Source organism: Mastacembelus armatus, chromosome 6 (genome assembly GCF_900324485.2).
Source record: "Mastacembelus armatus chromosome 6, fMasArm1.2, whole genome shotgun sequence".
Taxonomy (NCBI): domain Eukaryota; kingdom Metazoa; phylum Chordata; class Actinopteri; order Synbranchiformes; family Mastacembelidae; genus Mastacembelus; species Mastacembelus armatus.
This window is the reverse complement of record NC_046638.1, coordinates 20,343,576-20,364,872: the sequence shown is the minus strand read 5'-3', so window position 1 is coordinate 20,364,872 and position 21,297 is coordinate 20,343,576. Positions and strand designations below refer to the sequence as shown.

Genomic DNA, 21,297 nt, shown 5'->3' with positions numbered 1-21,297 from the left:
CAGGGCTTCACTGTGGTTTCTCTGTCATCTCAGCAATGCCCCAAATGAGCAAAACATACATGTCTTCATCTAGGGATTTCCATAACATTTGCTGCCTTTTTTTTTTCTGTCTCAAAGCTTTCCCCTCCCACTTCCACCCCATCTCACCTCCTCAGTTGTGGCCACGACACAAAAACATGTGATTCTATCATCATGTTTTACCTAAAAACACCTCTGACGTTATGCCCGATGCCAAACACATACACACCCTGTGTTCCTCCTCCCGATTAACCCCCATGGACACACATTTATTATCACCTTCACAAAATGCTGTCATAAGTAATTACCAGAAAACAAGTCTTGTCCAGAAAGTCCAGTCCAGAAAACAAGGTGTGGAACACATCAACTAACTAAACAAAATTGTACACCTCAGCCCATAGACAGTGAGAGTGTTGTCACTGTTGTGTTACAGGACTTGGTGTTGGCTACCTCTTGTTTTGCTGTTTGGTGGCAGTGTTTAGGGTAGATGTCAATGGGAACTGCAGCTGGTGGTTTAGTATCTCTCTTGGGGAGATCAGACTTCGTCTCTGATTAGGAGAGGTGTTGCTATTTGCAGTACACAACATGTGCATTATCTCAGGCACATGTTCAAGCTGATTAGAGGTTAAAATGCACAAGAGGCGTTCTTAGCAGAACTTCCTATGGGGAGCACTGACTAGGTCATGTTTTCCGCCATCTTGTTGTGTGGTTTATTAATCAGTTGGCCTCCTTCACTCAAAACATGCTTCTCTTAAGCTCTTTCCTCAATCCTGGGTGTGACCACATCCTATGCCTTCATCCACTCCCAGTGTTTAATCAAACTCACACAATGGACCATACTTTCCTTCTCTATCAGATTGTGCTGACATCTTATCTAGTCATCGGGGAGGGGGAATGATCTGAAAAATGCTTTATATTTTTTTGTCTTTTTATATGCTTGTCTGTACTTTTACTTGTTCTTATAGCACTTAGTTATCACCGTTCAAACAACAGAATTTACTATGTGGTAGCATTTTAAATGGAGTAAACTATAATATATGTCAGTGTATTTAACTATAGTTTTTAATAAAGAATCTTGTGAACTGTTGTACTCAGATACTATGTACAGTGGGTACGGAAAGTATTCAGACCCCTTTAAATTTTTCACTTTTTGTGTCATTGCAGCCATTTGCCAAAATCAAAAAAGTTCATTTTATTTCTCATTAATGTACACTCAGCACCCCATCTTGACAGAAAAAAACAGAAATGTAGAAATTTTTGCAAATTTATTAAAAAAGAAAAACTGAAATATCACATGGTCATAAGTATTCAGACCCTGTGCTCAGTATTGAGTAGAAGCACCCTTTTGAGCTAGTACAGCCATGAGTCTTCTTGGGAATGATGCAACAAGTTTTTCACACCTGGATTTGGGGATCCTCTGCCATTCTTCCTTGCAGATCCTCTCCAGTTCTGTCAGGTTGGATGGTGAACATTGGTGGACAGCCATTTTCAGGTCTCTCCAGAGATGCTCAATTGGGTTTAGGTCAGGACTCTGGCTGGACCAGTCAAGAACGGTCACAGAGTTGTTCCGATGCCACTCCTTTGTTATTTTAGCTGTGTGCTTAGGTTCACTGTCCTGTTGAAAGATGAACCTTCGGCCCAGTCTGAGGTCCTGAGCACTCTGGAAGAGGTTTTCTTCCAGGATATCTCTGTACTTGGCCACATTCATCTTTCCTTCAATTGCAACCAGTCGTCCTGTCCCTGCAGCTGAAAAACACCCCCACAACATGATGCTCCCACCACCATGTTTCACTGTAGGGATTGTATTGGGCAGGTGATGAGCAGTGCCTGGTTTTCTCCACACATACCGCTTAGAATTAATGCCAAAAAGTTCAATCTTGGTCTCATCAGACCAGAGAATCTTATTTCTCATAGTCTGGGAGTCTTCATGTGTTTTTTGGCAAACTTTATGCAGGCTTTCATGTGTCTTGCACTGAGGAGAGGCTTCCGTTGGGCCACTCTACCATAAAGCCCCGACTGGTGGAGGGCTGCAGTGATAGTTGACTTTGTGGAACTTTCTCCCATCTCCCTACTGCATCTCTGGAGCTCAGCCACAGTGATCTTTGGGTTCTTCTTTACCTCTCACCAAGGCTCTTCTCCCACGATTGCTCAGTTTGGCTGGACGGCCAGGTCTAGGAAGAGTTCTGGTCGTCCCAAACTTTTTCCGTTTGAGGATTATGGAGGCCACTGTGCTCTTAGGAACCTTGAGTGCTGCAGAAATTCTTTTGTAACCTTGGCCAGATCTGTGCCTTGCCACAATTCTGTCTCTGAGCTCCTTGGGCAGCTCCTTCGACCTCATGATTCTCATTTGCTCTGACATGCACTGTGAGCTGTAAGGTCTTATATAGACAGGTGAATGCCTTTCCTAATCAAGTCCAATCAGTTTAATTAAACACAGCTGGACTCCAATGAAGGAGCAGAACCATCTCAAGGAGGATCAGAAGAAAAGGACAGCATGTGAGTTAAATATGAGTGTCACTGCAAAGGGTCTGAATACTTATGACCATGTGATATTTCAGTTTTTCTTTTTTAATAAATTTGCAAAAATTTCTACATTTCTGGTTTTTTCTGTCAAGATGGGGTGCTGAGTGTACATTAATGAGAAATAAAATGAACTTTTTTGATTTTGGCCAATGGCTGCAATGACACAAAGAGTGAAAAATTTAAAGGGGTCTGAATACTTTCCGTACCTACTGTATGTGGGTGGTAAGCACTGGTTGTACTCTTCTCTGAAATGTCCTTGTTCACTTTGTTTGACTGTGTTGTTGTTGTGACAAGCAGAGAAGCAGGACGGAGTTGGATTTTTTGATAGGTTAATTTATTTAAACCAGCAGGACTCATAGACCCTTTGTAGCTATTGATGCAAAAGCATTTTGTCTCAAGATGATGGCTCCTGTACAAAACACACTCAAGCTGACAGACATAATGTCCGTGAACTCACATCTGTGGAGCACAATGTTCGAAACAGAAACAGTGTAAACTCACATAGTGCAGGGAGTGTTTTCTCACAAGGTTCACCGAACTTAAGAGTCAAAGTAAACCTGACAGTGCATGGAAAGGCCACATGAAAAAGAATGAGCAATTTTGAAATTTTATCTATAACAAATCCACATTGGCTTAAATTCAATAATACAAGGAACAACTTAAAGACATGCTTTTTCTTTTTTGTATATAAGTGTTTTCTTGCAGTCAACGTTCCCCTTTTAACATGTAAAAACTTTACTGTAAAAACTTTAAATTGTGGTTTAGTTTGCCTCATTAGTTTACATTTTAACTTTGCCTTTGATATGACTGGATGGTGCACTCTCCTCACAGCATTGAGGTTCTAGCCAACCAGGGCCTTTCTGTTTGGAGGTTGCATTTTCTCCCCTTTCTTGAGTGACTTTAGTCGAGGTACAGAGGTTTCCTCCCACAGTCCAAATGTGTGCAGGTTAGGTTAGTTGGTGACTCTAAATAGCATGCAGGTGTGGATGTGACCATGTTTTCACCTGTCAGCCCTACGATGGCCAACAAGGGCGAACGCACCGCAACGGCCAAAACACACGCAAGAGAGAAAACACAACGGAAGTGCGCCAGACCGATAGGGGGACCCCGAACTGAGGAATGCCATGAAGTTTGGCTAACTTTTACAGAGGCGACATAGAAAAGGTACATTTTCTGTTTTTTTTTCTTTTTAAACACTTGGCCGTCACGTCTTACAATATTATAAAAGTACAGTATTGTAAAAGATGACGGCCAAGTGTTTAAAAAGTAGTAAATAGAAAATGTACCTTCAGATGTCCCACCATGCAAAAACATGGTGGGACATCAAACATGCGTATCTCCCAACGCAATAATTATGTTAACATTACAAAAACACAATTTTACTGGGTCTAATGGGAAAAAGTTATATTTTTGTAGAACATTATTTATTTATTTTTTATGAAAAACTGAACCTTCAGCTTGGCAAGTTTAGACAAGGTCAGTTTGTTTCTTGTTATTAGGGTTAAAGAGCAACCAGATCATTGGTCGGGATAAAAAAAAACGTCAGACTTTGTGTTGCTGTTCACTCACATGCCAGGCAGTCTGCTGGAGTTGTGCTCAGTATATGCCGACGTAGGAAATTGAGACAGTACTCTGGGGAAAGGGGTCCCTTGAACTTCTCCTTTCATCTCATCTGTTATTTATTATTGTATCATGTCTCACAGGCCAAGGGAATGCAGACAAGCAACACAAGTTATGTAACATACCCAGAAATGTACTGGAGCAGACTAATGTGATTCGACTGGTGATCTTTAGGCAGAATGCTCATGTTATCAGCTGGTTTTTAAATCATTAGCATTTCTGTGGGTGTCATCTTTGGTTTAAAGTCTTTATGATGGTGCCTTGCCATATGTGTCTTTATGCAGTAAAGACTTTTTCACATAGTTGCCACATTTCCAGTTCTGTTTGAAGCAGGGTGATACTTGTGTCATGAGAGCTGGGATGGCTGATACACATCAATCATGTTAAATTTCCTTGTTAAAGGAACACTTGTGCACATTTCCTCAATGAATTGCTGTGTCTGTTCTGGGAAAACAGTATAGGTTGCATGCTTCCACATTCTCCTCCTAGGATATCTGTGACTAAAAGCCCTCACTTAGGCGTTAATGAGCTGGATCAGGGCAGGAATACACAGCATTGGAGAAGAAGACTGAAAGCTGTCCAAACTGTGTAGAAGCCCCTCGTCTTTATCAGTAGTTCCTACGGGACTGTTTTTTGCAACTTAACTGTGCTGCCACCTATTTTGCAGACGTGTTAGCCGAGTCCGATTTTGCAACTTACTTTTTGCCCTGTCAGATAATTTTACTGTCTATTTTGTACAGTCTGTACTCTGATTCCAATCTGCTGCTTTCACTGAGGGCTTTGTCCCTCCTATGGATCTGGAAATCTGGCTGGCAATGTTCTCGGGTGTTTTTTTATTTGTTTATTTTTCCTTGCTTAGGACTATGAAAAGCGAGCTCTGTTCACCCCAGAGTCCCATGGCTTGTCCATCATACTCCACCTCACATACGCACAACCTCTGCAAACATGGGTGTAACCCCAGTCCTTTTCCTGCCACCTCCTCTTTGCTTCCCTCATTTCATCCTATCCCAGTGTTCCATGACGGTCTTTCTCCTCTATCCAGCCTCCCCTGCCTTATTTCTGCTCCACCTTATTTTCGACCTCTGTCACACACACATAGCCTCTTGTGCTCCTGTGCAAACAAAACATGATTTGTCCACAGCTTACCCCCCTTTTCTCCTTGCACCTCTCATTTACGTCACATGCTCCCCTTTTCCTGCTTCTTGGCCTCACCTCTTATTCACTACCACTGCAAAATTGGTATTACACCCTGTGTCTTTGTTTTTCACACTTGCTGTTCTTTTGTGTTCCTCATATCACTCAGCCACACCAGCAGTAGTGGAAAGTAACTCATTAAGTTTTATAGCCTTCAAAGGTTGTTGGTGATTGTAACGCCGCTGTAGTCCTGGTTTTATGTCATGCATTAAATAAAACACAAACACACATCTGAGCATCCACATCCTTATTATGAAAACTGGGGTGGAAAAGTGTAGTGGAAAACTCAGTCTAGCTGTGCGCGTGTGTGTGTGTGTGTGTGTGTGTGTGTGTGTGTGTGTGTGTGTGTGTGTGTGTGTGTGTGTGTGTGTGTGTGTGTGTGTGTGTGTGTGTGTGTGTGTGTGTGTGTGTGTGTGTGTGTGTGTGTGTGTGAGAGATTCAACAATGCCTACACTGAGAACTGCACATTACAGTGTAGTCTACTCTTAGGTTTTATTATTCAAATGCAAAAAAAAAACTTTAGATGCTTCTAAATTTAGTGCCAGGTTACTGTTCTGTTATAAAAACATTTATTTCTAATTTCTTAATTATCTCACGTCTTTGCTACTTTTAGCCCTCTGCTGTGTACTTGTACTTTTCTGTTGCAACAATACAATTTCCCCACTGTGGGACAAATAAAGATTTTCTTATTTTATCTCTGCCTGCCTTTACCTTAAAATGAAGCCTCTTTGCACGCATATTTTGTGCCAGCAGATGGCATTGTTGCTCTCAAGCCGTAGTCATATATGATGGCGTGTGTGTGCGTGTGTGTGTAAAAAAACGAGGAATGTTCCTCTCCTCACATGTCCAGGTCTCCAGCCAAACCATCCCAACACACTGGAGCTGTAATCTGCAGGTAATGTTTTGGTTTAGTTTAGAAATGTTCTGAATTTTATCTGCAGCTGGGAGATCAGCAGCTTTAGTGTGTGAATATGTGTGTGTCCTGTTCTTTGTGCCAAGGTTAACATATTCTCTCCCAGGAAAAGCCACATTCTTTTCCTTTTTTGTGGTTTATTAGTGTTCTGAGAAGACTTTGTAATCTTGGCTGCAACTCTGTTTCCACCAGTAATGTGCATGGCATAACACATGAACTCACCCACACTTATATACCATAAATTTCTGCGCTTCCATTGCTGAGAACTTGGCCAAACTCCATCAGTCCATCCTCTGTTGCAGATATATAGTAATTCATTGTAAGTGCCGAATACACCCACTTCCCTTCACTGTTTGTGTATGCCCTAGTCCCCTTTGTCATATGATTAATCTCATGGCATCAATGATGCCGTGACTGTGCCACAGACCTGCAGCCATTAGCAGGACAGAAAGCCCTACCACTACTCCCCATTTACCTGCAGGTCATATTCTGGCCATGCTATGAGCACTTGTGATACAGCAGCATGTCACAGGTCATAGCACACTTTTCCTCCACCGTGATGCTAATTTTTAACTTTGTCAGTTCATTGAGAATTATAGCTGATCTTGCACCTTTGTCATTGGCTGTTAAACATGTCCCGTTGTGTATGTGCGTGCGCGCTTTGACAGACTTATAGTGTTTGGCTGCCCAGGTGGCGAGTTATGGGATGGGAAGAGACTCTTCCCAGTTAAGGAATGTATGGAGGAGGAGTGCCGCAGGAGACCAGGGCATGCTGTGACAACCTCCCACGCCGAGCCCAACTCTTTTACTTCTCTCATCCGAAGTCCTGTTATTACCTTGATCTGCTCTCCTTTGTCAGTTCTGTTCTTCATTTCCCTGCTCCTCCATCACCTTCTGTTCACCTCTCTCACTTAACTAAACGTAATGCTCATTGCTCTCACTTCCTTCCACTTTGTGCATTGCCTTCTCCCATGTCATCTCTATCTGCTCTTCATATTCCATTCTGGCCCGTTCCCGCTGATATGATAGTGGTTATTCCAAACAGTATCCATGGGGACAGAGATTTATAAACGTCTGGTATTTCTCATCTCCTGTCTTCCATCTTACTAAAGCCCTCTTTTCTCTCTGTCCATAAACCAGTCAGAACATGGCCTCCTGTCTTTCAAACACACTTCTCTGCTCTTTCTTCTTTCCTTTTGAAATTGTTCATGCCAGATCATTATTGTTTGCACTTAAACATTTCAAAATCCAAACCAGCCTGACTTGTAATTGGATTAAAAATTTGATGGAAGGTAGGCAGCTGAGTACCTTCCTATCTTTGTGCCATCACTGCTGTTAAATTGGGCATGGAGTTGAACCCTAATATGTTTGTTCTTAAAGCACACGCAACTGCCTGCAAAATAAGAGAAGTTGGATCAAAACTAAACAGGGATATAATTCCTAAATCTCCTGCTCTTCACATCCTTTAGTTCACCCTTCATCTTGCGCTTTCTCTTTAGCTCTTCTCTTCTTTGTTTGGCCAGGCTGCATGTACAAAGAGCGATGGCATGTCTTTGCATGCAGCCCTTCCCCTGCAGGAATGCAGAGAAAAAGAAAGATAAAGCCAGGGGAAAAACGACATGCATGAAAAGCGAGAAAGCAGACTTTAAGACCGTAAAGATGGAAAGGAGAGAATAGGTCAGGAAAAAAAATGGATGGGACAGAATTGAAAGAACCTTTTACAGGACTCGATATAGTACAGTCAAAATGGGTAAGTTTGTCCGAACTTTTGGCTGGTACTATACATTAAATGGGACATCACAAATGCCATGTATTGTCTGTCATTGGGGCAGTCGTGGCTTAGTGGATAGGGAGTCGGACTTGTAACCTGAAAATTGGGACGGAGTGAAGAGCCAGTGCCCTGTCCACCTGCAATACCACGATTGAGGTGAGACCCTTGAGCAAGGCACCGGACCCCCAACTGCTCCCCGGGCACTGCAGCACTGGCTGCTCTCTGGGTGTGTGTTCACGGTGTATGTGTTCACTGCTGTGTGTGTGCGCACTTTGGGTGGTAATGGAATTTCCCCATTGTGGGACTAATAAAGATATTAACTTATCTTTTAACAAAGACATGTTAGCAGTGATAACAGCAATGGTGCTTAATGCACCGTGTTTATGCCTAGAGGACTGGAGTAAGGATGTGTGAGCATAGAGTGAAGTGAAAGGCGTCAAAGTCACCTTTAATGCACCTAGTATGATGGACACAAAGTATAGTGGCTTTCAATGTGCATTTTGGTTCCAAGAAAACAAATTTAAATTGAAAAACTAGAGGCAAAAACAAGACAAAGGTACATATGAATATTAAAAAAATAAATTCTAGAAAAAAAGCTTCACAAAGTCAGTAAGTCCAGACGTAGATGCCTGCTACATTGCCAAGTTTGATGCCTCCTGAGGTTTTGTCTGCACATGTACACACATACTCTGCACACTTAATGCAGACCACAGCATACGCAGCATTTCACTCAGTGCACAGTGCATTTAGTGAGTTTTGTAAAAATGAAATGAAAGGTTTTTTTTTTTTTTTTGGTTTGTTTTTTTAAGAGAAGGCAAACATGGTAGACGGTATGTATTTTTCTTCTATTTCCACTTTTTTCTAACTGTGGCAGTAAACATAACACTCTTGTCTAATTGAAGAAATTGGTATTGCAGGGCAGGTCACTGGGTTCAGCATGCAGAGTGTCTCCTGGCCTCACTGACCTTTTATGTGGGCCTATGGAAAACCCCAAGGCCTACAGCCTTGTTTTCACTGGCCAACACCTACCTAAACACACCGCACACTCCCACACATCAAAAACACAACAGGCCTTACATAGCAGTTTGGGAGTGCTCTGAATTTACTTTATTCATTGTCATTTGGTTATAACATGGTTGGCCACCTGACCTGTCTGCCGCAGTGCTCAGATGTGATTGGCTAGAGATTTCCTCTGGCAATATTGGGGCTGCGCTGTTGCCAGGGCCCAAGGCACATCTGCTGCAGTTGTGACTCATCTATTGAAGGAATCAGTGTCTCTTTGTCCCAAATAGGTTGAATATCCACTGACTTTCAGACTCAACCAGTTGGGTCAGCCACCTGTCTCTCTGAGCAGTGAAAATAATGCTATAGGCTAATACGCTTTGTCCAGGTCTTCCCAATCATTTGAATACTTTGTGTTTTATGCAAACTTTTGTTGCATTTTCTGTGTCTTTCTTTCTTTCTGTGATTAAAACTCAAAGCAGTTTTTTAAAAATATACCAACAGGACATTTTTCTTTCAACGTAGGCCTGCTCCCAATTGTACGATATGACAACACCTCTGAAATGATTGGAATTACTTGAATTTTTTCTCACTGCTGTTTTTATTTTCTGTGTGCTATCTGTTTGTCTGATCAGTTAATCCTATAGTATTTTGCCTATTATTTCTTCAGGGCGTAACACATAAATTAGTCACATAGCCAGTGATGTCACTGTGTTTTCATAAACTGCTTTTATTTCATCTCCTCCCCTCATTTAAATGAGTGATGTGTTTTCTGATTAACTCTGGGCTGTCCCTTTTTCCAGGGTGGTTGTCTTTAATGATGTTTGCATACTGGATTTAGCTCGTTGGTACTAATATAAGGCTACAAGTGGTTCAGTGTCTATACGTACACAATGGCCTTTTTTAGATAAGATCCTCAATCCTCCCTTAAAAGTTCTTCTGTAACCCTGACCCTTTTTTTTTTTTTTTCTCTAGTTTAACCCCACAAACTTTGCACATAAATTACCTTTCTCTCTGTGAAACCATGGGTATATGTAGTGCCAGTCATTGTGCTTTGCAGCTGCATCTTTTTGGGTGACAGCACGTAGCATATGAGTGATGCGTCTGCATAGTGGAAGGGAAGGTGGTTATAATGTTAGAGGAAAGAGTAAATCTCTGGCCGCCAGATGAAAGAATGTTACTGTTGGTTTCCATCCACGTCAGCTGTTGTGTAACATGGGTCTAACTTGTGCAGCTCAACGGCACAGTCTCTGTCATCACCTGATCTGTTAGCCTGCAGCTGGTGTAACATGACAAGCTATGGGTGTGACTACATACGACCTGTTTAACCAAAGAAACTTTACCACTTTACCTTGAAAACTGCCTGCTGTTTATATCTTATACCTCCTTCATTAAAGCCCTTTGTCCACATCAGCTCAGCTGTAAATGTAGAGATCCGGGTCCAGCCCAGGCCCCAGTGATCTTGAAGGCATGTCTTCTGGTTTCAGCGGCTGCATGGATCCAATATTTAAGCAAATTAATGGAAAGTTTCCTGAGCATGGGGATTTCCATTACAGCAATGACCAGTTGTCTCTTGGGTGGTGCATGATACCAGTGTGCAGTACAGTTTTCAAAGTGCTGTGGACACATTTCACTTGTTTTAGTTAGACGTTTCAGGTCTAACTATAAAACACCAGGGTGCTTACCGTCTCTAATCAAGTTGCTAATTCATTTTTACACATTCACACACAAAGGCACACACTTATGCCACGTTCCCCCTCCCTGCTCGCTTTGCACTGTTCTCTGCATTCTTTATGGGCTACGCCAGACAGGCTGATGCTATATTTAGCGCCAGGGGAAAAGTCAGCGCCCTGTTCTGGTCTCTCCCCTCTCCCTTGCTCCTCACCACTGCTACCACAGCAGGAGCCACTCACTTGGCTTCTGCATCAACCAGCTCCACCGACCAAACCCCAGTCCAGTGTGCACCCCGCATGTGGTAAGCAAGAAGGCAGTCAGCCATGCAGGATGAGGGCGCAAAGAATCGCCTGTCAGACTTTCTGTCCCTTTGATTCTTTCAGATCATTTCTTTGGATCACATAGGGGCTATTAAATATAAACATGCGGTGCCTCTGAGGGTTCAGTGGTCCACAGTAAACATACACTTTTGGCGTGTTTGCAGATATTACACACTACTAAACATACGCACACTTAAGCATAGTCCTCACGTACACCCACCCATCCTTTTTTTTTTTTGCCTCATGATTACTTGCCCCCCCCCCCCTTCCAAGTAATGCACAAAGCTCCACAGATCCCCAAAGATCAGTGTGTCTTTATGTGAATCCATACTGCAGCAACCAGCTGGTCTAGTGTTTCTCACATCTGCACCTCCACCATGGCCTCACAAGCTTTGTCTGAATAGACGAAGAGAAGAGAGAAAAAAACTTGATCAAGAGGAGGAAAGACAATGTGAGGGAGAGGTGAGGGGAAAAAAACAAAGGGTGGAGAAATGTGTGAAGAGAGCTACAGGGAAGAGAATAGGAGGATGTTGTTAAGATGCAGCAATTAGAGGGAAGAAGGGGCGAAGGAAAAACAGCTCCTTAACACTGGTTGTAAACTTCTGTAACCACACAACTCTCAATATTTCAATGTTCATTTCCTCTTGTTCATTTTACACTCTGTTGATGATTGCATTGTACATAATATGAAGCTTCTAAAATTATTGTTCCTAATAGGCAAAGCCTGGCTTCACAGACACAAAAACATCTAGATATTCTGATGAATCTGCCTTTGGCTCTCAAACAGGCTTTGTTAGGTTCCCACACTATTTTTTTAGTTCATGTTTGAACATGCCTGCCTGCTGCCAGCCTGTCATAGCTGGACTCCAGGTGAAGTTCACAGTCGCCTCATACTTGCAGCATGCATGCACCAGCACTTAAACTGAAAGAAGTGGCACACATTGTGACAGTCTAGTCCTTTAATTGAAAGTTGTGTGCACCATCAGCGAGTTCACTTTAGGACAGCTTGTGAGTCCTTTGAGCTTTTTATTCTCTGTTGAAATGTTTTTAGTTTTAACGGTTTTCGCCTATGTGTATTTTACATGTTTCAGTGTTGTTTTCAATAACCAAATTGACATCTGGCCAAGGGACAACGTGAAAATTGCAATAACATTAACAGTTGTACAGTTGCAGTGATGTTGATCGATGAACGATTTTAATTTCAGCCCAATGTTTCCTGATTTCTACTGAAGGCCCATTTACAAGCTTTGTCTTTACAAGCTTTGTCATGAAAGAAAATACTGAAGTAATGTTCTGTAATTCTGAGTAATGTATTACTAGTTTGCCTCTCAGCTGCTAAGCAAGTTTTCTTTGTCATAGAAAGGGTCATGTTTGTGTAAACATGTTATGCTATAGAAGGTATGTATCTTTATGTTACAGTGTAGTGCAGCACAGTTTCCAGCAGACCACCTGTTGCTACATTGTAAGTACACTTCAGAGGAAATGCAATCACCACGTCCACATAGACAGACTTTGACGTCACCAGTGCCCGCCCACAGCCCTGCTCCTCCCCTCTGTGATTGGATGGTGGTGGGCAGAAGGCGGGCCTTCTGTGAAGTTTCCACTAAGTTTTTCTTTTTGGCGTGGGGTTTGTTACTCTCACATAGTTTAAACCTCAGTAGCAACTCGAACAAACTACTCTCCGATTCAGGAGGAGATATTCCGACGTCATATCTTCATGTTTTAAACTATGGTCGGAGATTATTCCTCCTTTTCTGGGGATAAGACGGACATGCACTCTCAGAGAAACTCCAAAAACGGACTAAGTTGCAAAATGGTTCTTCAGGCAGTCGGAAAAGTACTGAGGTAAAACAGTGTTTATTTTTACTTTACCAAAGTGCTACCTGCTTATGATCTCGCAGTCAAACCTGTACTGTAAATGTGACTGTTTTATATTGTTGCGACAGCCCTATAGACCCAGTATATCATGTTTTACTTTTGTTAGGCGCCAAGGTTGCCACAGAGACCAAAAGCTTTACTGACTCAATCTTCGTGTTATCATGTCGGGAGTATTTTTTTTCCGTTGTCTTCTCTGGTCTTCGCCTCCTTTTTTACTGTTACAGTCTGTATGTTGAAAACATGGAGTTACGCTGTGCTCAATGTCATATTAGATATCAGAAACCAAAAGGACAACGCAGTAGCCTGTCGTTAAACCTGATTTACGACGCCTCTGTAACGCAGCGTGAAACTAGTTGGCTCTTCTCAGCAGTAATTACACAAGTATTGGGAGCCTCTGTTTCCGGGGTCACAGCTATTGACCGGCCGGTGCTGATAAGAGACGTGGACCCTGAATGCCTCATTCCTCTTTCTGCAGATCTCACTAACGAGGCTTAAAAAAAAGTGTGACTGTCTCGTCATTCCAGTTTGTAAAGATGTCTTTAAGGCATTACAGTAGACCGCTTATAAAGGAAACTCTTTTCAACCGCAGAGCTTCAGTTTTAGTTTTATTGGCAGATAAAATAAAGCGTAAATAAATAGTGGTCAGGGTTGAGAAGAACAGGCTGTGTGATCCAAACTACTGTTTCATAGCACCAAACTTTTTTTTTTTACTCTGTTTTTAACGTACCATTTTAGGTTGTTTTCCCTTAATGTAAAGCATTATGACCTTTTGTTGTATGAAGTATTTATCTTAACTGCCAACTAAAGATCACAAAAATTACCAAACAAACACAGGATCTATAGGATGCCCTGTCCAATTATTAGTGTGTTTGGGTGTGCCTTAGAAAGTAAATGACAAACAGCAACCCCAGAAATGGGCAAACAAAACAGAAAAATGCCACAGCAAATGTTGATCCGGTTCCAATGTGTATTTACTCTCTGTGTCATGTGAAGAAGACATGCACTCATGATGAGTGTGTTCCTCCAGGGGACAGACTGTGCTGGTAATACTGTTGAAGTTTTCCTCTTACCTTTCAAGTTTAGTGACAGGTGTATTTTTAAACAATAGCCCAAATGGCACATGCCTCCAAATTTTCCACCATCTTAGCCTCCATTAACAGATTGCAACCAGGATGTAATGGACGCTGCACAGAGTGTTATTGTACAGGATATTATGTCTGTTGCAAGACCAGTGACAGGTAGAGACAAGTTCTGCTACTCCTTTTTCCTATGAATTCAACCACCTTGCTTAAGAAGTCAGTTTAATTTATTTGCCTGGAAGGGACAAAAGGGGGTTTTCACAAATTAGGCATCTTAAGGAAAAGCATAAAAAAACACACACAATTAAAGATAACAGGGATATATTCTTTATTTTATGAGTAGTTTTGTGAAGATAACAGGGATGTATACTTTGTTTTATGGGTGTTTGTGTGGGTGGGGTTGCACTAGACCTGTTCATAATTCCACTTCTAATCTGTTTCCTCCTCTAGAGAATAGTTGAATGCATTTGGCTTGAAAGCCGGTATGAATAATGTTTGTTTATAAATCCTGGCAAACATATCTTTTAGAAGTCTTGTCCCCCGACAGTAAAGATAAGTCTTGTACAATCTTAACTATCTTTTCTGAATAGGCTGTTTGAATAACCTACACGCCTTCTCTGTTTTACTGTTTGATTCAGTGTTTGTTTAGATGGGTTTATTGGACTGATCAGTGTAGAGAAATCTCATAAAACTCCTGTCATACTGTCACCACCTCAGACCCAAGCTTACTACACCTTCTTCCAGCAAGGGTATGTTTGTCAAGTCCTGAACCAGCAGCTCGCTCTAATCTCAGCTCAAATCTCCTTTCCTGTCACACGTGAGTTGTTGTAATGTTGATGAGGCTCCATTATGGTGCCGGCAGGAGGTCCTTACATACTCTGCAGGTCAAAGAACCACTAAATGTGATTTAGAAAGAGGAAGAAAAGAAGTAGCCAGAACTTTGGGGAGGGAGGGTCAGTAGTTGTGGGAGTATGTGTATGTATTTAGGTCTGACTTCTTATTTACTGATTGACAGTGCTGCTGACACCCCTGGTGATGCTACTGATGAGGTGTTGGTAGCTATTCCTTCTTTGTTTTTGTTTCTTTCTTATCTCTTCTCTCCAAAAACTGAAGCGTATTTGTGTATCAGTCTTCTTATAAAACTACAAAGTACAAAGCAGTTACTCTTCAAACTCAGTTTGCAAGGTTTAACGCCTGGTTTAGTCCATCTTCAACTTGGTCTCTTTTTAGCCCCGTAATGGCTGCTGTAGTTTAGCTCTGGTGTGCTTGGAGTAGGTCTTACCTACACTTCTCTGTCTGTGTTTTAATGGGGTAAAGAGCCATTGGGTCAGTTTGAATCCTAAAATTGATCAGAAGGCCAAGCTTGGAGCAAACTGATCTTCCTAATGAAACTGCTCTTTTTTTTTTTTTTTCAAAATTCAAAAGTTCACTCACTGTGGTCTTGTCTTATCGGCAAAGACTGCAGGGATATCCTGTTGTGATTGATGTTTTATTAGAGTTCTTTTAATCCTGAGTGCTTCAAACCTTGAAATCAGTTGACAAAAGAGAAATTGACTTCCTGACATTTGATTCTTTCTTGATATATTTGTTTTTATTACAAGGCCAGTGATTGTTGTGGTGTTTCTTATCTCTTATTCTTATCATCAACACAGAGGCTGTTACGAGTAAGAGAGTACTGTATTATGGCAGGGTGAGACAAGAGGAACATACCTTTGCACCCTGGAGAGCCTCTTCTTGTTCCAGAAAGTTTGTGTATTTTAGAGATGTTTTCACTATTTCCAATCTCAACTGAACTTTATGGTATTTTTATCTCTAGCATTGCTGGATTTTCCCTGTAGTGCCAGTGCATTTGATTTTAGATTATGAATTATTTTTCACTATCAAAATACCTTTGAATAGTTCATTTTATTACAGTTACACTGTTCAGAACAAACCTCTCCGATCCATGTAAGAAAGAGTTGCCTGAGAGAAAATGGTGCACATTTTTGTTGTCAGTGGTAACACGTGGTGTTCACCCTCGCAGATCACATCAACTGCAGCCATATGCCAAGAGTTAGATACTTCTGTGATCCAGAGGGCCAATATAATCAGCAGTTGTGCAATATCTGGCTTGACAGGAGCCCACAGCCTTCAGGGAAAGGTTTTTACATGAATTTTGCTAAACAAGTTTCCGAGTTTAGTTTTGTTGAAGGCACAGAAATAATCAGTAAAAACTTTGAGTTTATGTGTCTCAGCATGAGAGTTAGCATTGATGGTATCCATGCATGGTTTGGCATTGAGGTGATAACTAAGTATGGAAAAATCAGGCAGCATGGTTTGAATTTCATCTGCTGAAGCACGTGTGTGTGTGTGTGTGTGTGTGTGTGTGTGTGTGTGTGTGTGTGTGTGTGTGTGTGTGTGTGTGTGTGTGTGTGTGTGTGTGTGTGTGTGTGTGTGTGTGTCTGTCTGTGTGTCTGTCTGTGTGTCTGTCTGTGTGTCTGTCTGTGTGGGGGGAAAGAAGGGGTTGGCTGTTTAGAGGCAAATTGGAGTATTTTAAGGAAAGCACTTAAGCTAATTCTCCAGCATAGTTCTATAATGTGGCCCCGAGTGATTCCAGAATTCATTGGAACCAGGTTCTGGTAGAGTGACACAGGGTTGTAGTGTACCTGCCAGAGGCCTGCTCCTCCATACACAAAGTAAAGATGACCAAGTATATTCAGTATTCAGCGGACACACAGTTAGCTAGGCAGTGTGAGAGATGTATGTTTGGCATACTCAAATCAACACCAAACAGTATTGGTGGACACAGACAGCTTGCACAAACACACAGTCCGAGGCCAGACAGGGCTCACTTCTTCTGGATTTTCTCGAGGTCTCTGGTGGGATTAGGCTCATGACACAGCTGTTGTGTCCAGCTGGGTCGGTCGTGAAAAGGGAGAGAGGACTACAGTCAGTCGTGTGTGTGTGTGTCTGTGTGTGTGTGTGTGGGTGGAGGCACAGGTGTCTGTGTGTGTAGTGGGGTGTTGTTTAAGGGGACATGTAGTGAGTGAGGACGGTCGTGGGGGTGGGAGGTAACAGAGAAAAGTGAAAGGGATAAGAGATTGGTTAACAGGCGGAGCTGAACAGCTGTCAGGTCTGTTCTACAGCTCTGTACCACTGACCTCTGCTCACCCAACTATACATCTCCATTTCATTATTGTGTTTTCTTGTTGATAAACACCCATGTCTGTCTTTTTGCTTTTCATCCTGCACATCTGATTTAAAAAAAAAAAAAAAAAAAAAGTTCAAATGATTTTGTGCACATGGCCCTTAGTGGATTTGTTGCACCAAACCTGACCAGGTTTTCTGGATTGTGAACCTGTACCATAGACTGGTTCCTGTTGGCAGTGGGCAGGCTGTTGCTGCTCCCCATCCCTCTGCCCAAAGACATGTGCCTGGCCCTGGCCTCAGTTCCCCTTCTACTCTTGCCTTCTGAACTTCCCAGATCTGGTGAAGAGGCATCTGCTACCTTTTATGGCCAAGACCTGTCTGGGTGAACTTTACCAAGAACAGACAAAGCTGTGTGTGTGTTGTAGTCAAGACAGACTATGTACGCATGAGGGGAGGAGTGCTGGCATAGAGGAAGTTTTCTTTATCCTAAAATAAACTAATGGCTCCAGAATTTCACCTCCCTTTGCCACACAAATGTTGGCAAGAAGCAGAAGAGGCGTTTTGTATGGAAAAATGATGAAATTACACAGGGAGAGAGGCAGGAAATGGCTCAGTGAAATTGGGGTGGGGGTGAAGGGGGGGCGAGAAAGAACCACCTTGAACCTTCCACAGGAGCCGAAGCATCTGAAAAGACGTGAGCGCTGACGGTATCTGCGGATGGAGCCATTTCCTCGTGTAAAGCTCTTTCACGTGATGGAACATGTAGCTCAAAGAGCAAAACCACATGGACCACATGAATCTGTCTGCACCCTCATGAGCTAGAATAAGTCTTTTATTTATTTGATCTCTTTCGATAGGGAGGGGAGGTAGAAGTAGATAAGGAGAAATGAAAGAAATGACAAAACAAGCCTGGGAAGAAGCTACAAGGTTGAACAAAACAAATGGTAATTAAAACGTGAGTAAGAGCAGAGGTTGTGGAGTGAGGTAAATGGGAGGCTGATGGATAGTGGCAAGATAATAGCTAGGGACAGAAAAATGAAGGGAAAGGGCAGACATAGATGAAAGCAGAGGGCAAAGATGAGACTGCAAGGCCTGAGGCTTTTGACCCTGAACAATAGACCGTTTGGACAGGTGAGCCTGCAGCCAAGGCCAAGATGGGGAAAGAGAAATGTCTAGAGAGAGCGCACAAAAAGAGAAAAAATGTGAAACAGACAGTGGACAGTCATTAATTATTAGCCAGGAATGTTATCTGTGCTGTCTTGTGTTTTTAAATGAGGCCAAAACAAGCACAAGTTCTACCTGGCAGGAAGAGCAGAATACCTTGATGAATCGTTACCCAACAAACCAGAGCTGTGTCATGTATGTGTGTGAACATAACATAGGACACTTGATTGAATTTTTGGGTAGCAAGCATGAATCCTTTGGATCAAAATGTTTTCATTGGAAGCTAATAATTTCTGCTGACAGATAAATTAGACAACAGCAACATGTAAAAGGAATCCTAAACATTTACAAATAAAGGGCTGGTAGCTCTCTCTGCATCCACACGTTGACATGCCTTTCATTGTTTGTTGAGGTGGAAAAAGTAGGCAACGCTTCCTGGAGAGGGGAATTAAACTACGTTGGGGGCTTTTGAACCCTGTGCCCTGGCCAAGAGGCCTCGTGCTCCACGGTCCTGTCATGTTTTATAAGTGTTTACTAGTTCCCATGGATATCCACGGGGCCTGTGTCGACCTACCTCCTCTCCTCATTCCTTTCTCACCCTCTGCTCTCTGTCCCTCTTCAGTTTGTTCCCTCTAAGTATGTTTCTAATATGTCTGGCTGTATGTGAAGTGTAAGCGAAAGCCCTTGTCATTTCCTCTTTCCTGGTAGTTACAGCAGAGCCTGGGTGAAAGTGAGAAAAGTTATGGCTGAGACTGGAAAAATTTGTTTATGATCTTTTCACGTAAGTGCTAATATAACGGCTGTCCTCCTGTCCAGGAGCTGGAGCTGCTATGTTTTGGGAATGGCGTGGGATCTGGGAGTGCAGCTAGGAAGGAAAAACAAGAGCCAAGAATACGTTGCTGGATTATTGTGTTTAGATTGAGGGTGTGGAGAGAGGAGGGTTGAGAACTGGTGATAGAGGGGGTGAGGCGGAAATGAAGGTCAAAGCACAGTAAATTCAGGAAGCAAAGTGAAACTACCTTGTCATTCAGCAATCCCAGACCACAGTAGCACAGCCCAGAAGGAGCAACACAAAGATATAGAGAAGAGTCATTTCAGGATGACAATAGCCCAGACTGGACACAGATCAAGTTTGCTGTTGTTGGCTGTTTTAAAGCAATGATGAAGGAACATTGCTAGGAAGGCAGTTGCATTAGTGTTAATATTTTGTGCCAACTGTCCCAGACAACTCAGCCTGAGTTTATTTGTGTCACTCACGTACAAAGCCTTCAACCTCTGACCCCAGTGCACTACTTCCCCTGATACAGACATGAAGCAGGGGCTGGGGGTGGAGAGGTTACATCCCCAGAACTGCAGGAAGAGTGTGATATGACATCCTCGTGCTATAACTAGCAGTGGAAGTACAAGGGGCTGGGGATGGCTGTCTGTGTAGAAGCTATAACCCTAACATTAGCACAAAGGTCAGAGTTAGGGGTCAGGTACAGTGACAGGGAAGGCTTTGTTTGCTCTGTTTTAGTTTCCAATAAATCCACTGTTAGAAAAGTCACAGGATGTTTATGTTTTCTAACAGATTTTTATGATTTTTGAAATCGGTTTAAAGAGTTTCAGTTTTCTGTATTTTTTTTTTTTAGACTTTAGGACTGAGCTCAGGCTACGATATCTGTCTGCAAATAGATTTTTGCATTTACAGTTCATTTTGGTGCATTTCAAAGAACTTGTTCATCAATGGATATTTGCTGCAGAATTCAATGGCTAGCACTACATGAATATCACTTTACAGCAGCATTGTGTAGGCCTGTTTGGATTATTTTGGATAAAGAGCTTACCTTATCTCTTCCATTGGTGTCAGGAAATTTACCATCCCTTAGCCACATTTGACACCTGAATTTCTGACTTCCCTGATCTTTTATTGCCCCTATCAACTCCTTCACAGCACCCTAATCTGTCGTCCTCTCCTGTGCATTGCAGGAAGTCAAAGACGAAGCCAAATGGAAAGAAGCCTCCGGCAGAAGAGAAGAAGCAGTACTTGGAGCCAGAGTTCACAAAAGTCCGTGTGGTGGACTTTGACCTCAAGGAGCTGGTGGTGCTGCCCAGAGAGATAGACCTCAATGAATGGCTAGCCAGCAACAGTGAGTGACTCTATCAGTAGTTAGCAGTAGAATGTCTGTAGAGAATATAGAGTAGGATCTCAAAGAGTTACTTTTGTCTCTAGTTCTGTGAAAGCAATTCAACGTGGTCATTTTCCAAATGTGAAAAGGACCTATTATCTTATTTGAGACAAAATTCCTTTTCCTGAGTTACATAAAAATTTCATCAGGCATTAGGAATTGTTTTTCAAAGTCAGTATGCACTTGTCATCTGGAGAAGACAAGATCTTCCAGGGGTGCTGCAGGCCAGGCCTTTAACACGATCCAGGCCTGGCACAACATTGAGCCTGTTCCCAGTAACACCACACACTGCTTCTTTAAGCAGCCAGCTTTAGACTGGATGCAATGCTTTACCTCCTACCAAAACTCTCTCAGAAGGTTTAATGAGCATAATTTCTGGAGTTTAGTAAACTCACTGTGTCCTGACTGCTTGATCGATCTCACAAGGCTCTTTATTTTGTCTGTCTCCCTGACTTTGTTTTGGTTACATGTACAAACCCTGCGGGAGCTTGCGAGGGAAAAGGAAAAAAATCAAACATTCTTCTTTCCTTTTTATTTGGGCACGATAAAACTCTGTTATATAAAACAGATGGGATGTGTTCTTAACAGGAAATTGGAAGTTACATGTACTGGCTTGTGTCGAGTTGTATGCGCAACTAATTGGGCTTTTGCTTAAACACTGACAATAGGGCTGAATGATGTTTTAATTATTTGATTTTGTTAAACAAAATGAATAATAATTCAATTCTGCTCACAAGCATAAACCAGGAGTCCTCTAATGAAATATTTTCCCATTCGGTTGGTACTTTGTCAAGCAAGAAATGATGGAAAGGGTCCTGCGGGAAAGAATAACTACTGTGTTATT

The 21,297-nt window shown here is 42.2% G+C and overlaps 1 protein-coding gene across 4 annotated transcripts in view; it reads left to right on the top strand.

Moving 5' to 3' along the window:
* mob2a (MOB kinase activator 2a) overlaps positions 1 to 21,297 on the top strand; it is a 59,905-nt gene that overhangs the window by 32,121 nt on the left and 6,487 nt on the right. For 3 of the 4 annotated variants that reach the window (XM_026311880.1, XM_026311878.2, XM_026311879.1), the window contains exon 2: positions 20,254 to 20,414. In XM_026311880.1, the coding sequence (XP_026167665.1) occupies positions 20,254 to 20,414 (161 nt within the window). Of the gene's footprint in view, positions 1 to 12,652; positions 12,881 to 20,253; positions 20,415 to 21,297 lie in introns of those variants that run through there. The other variant, XM_026311877.2, reaches the window with a different exon arrangement.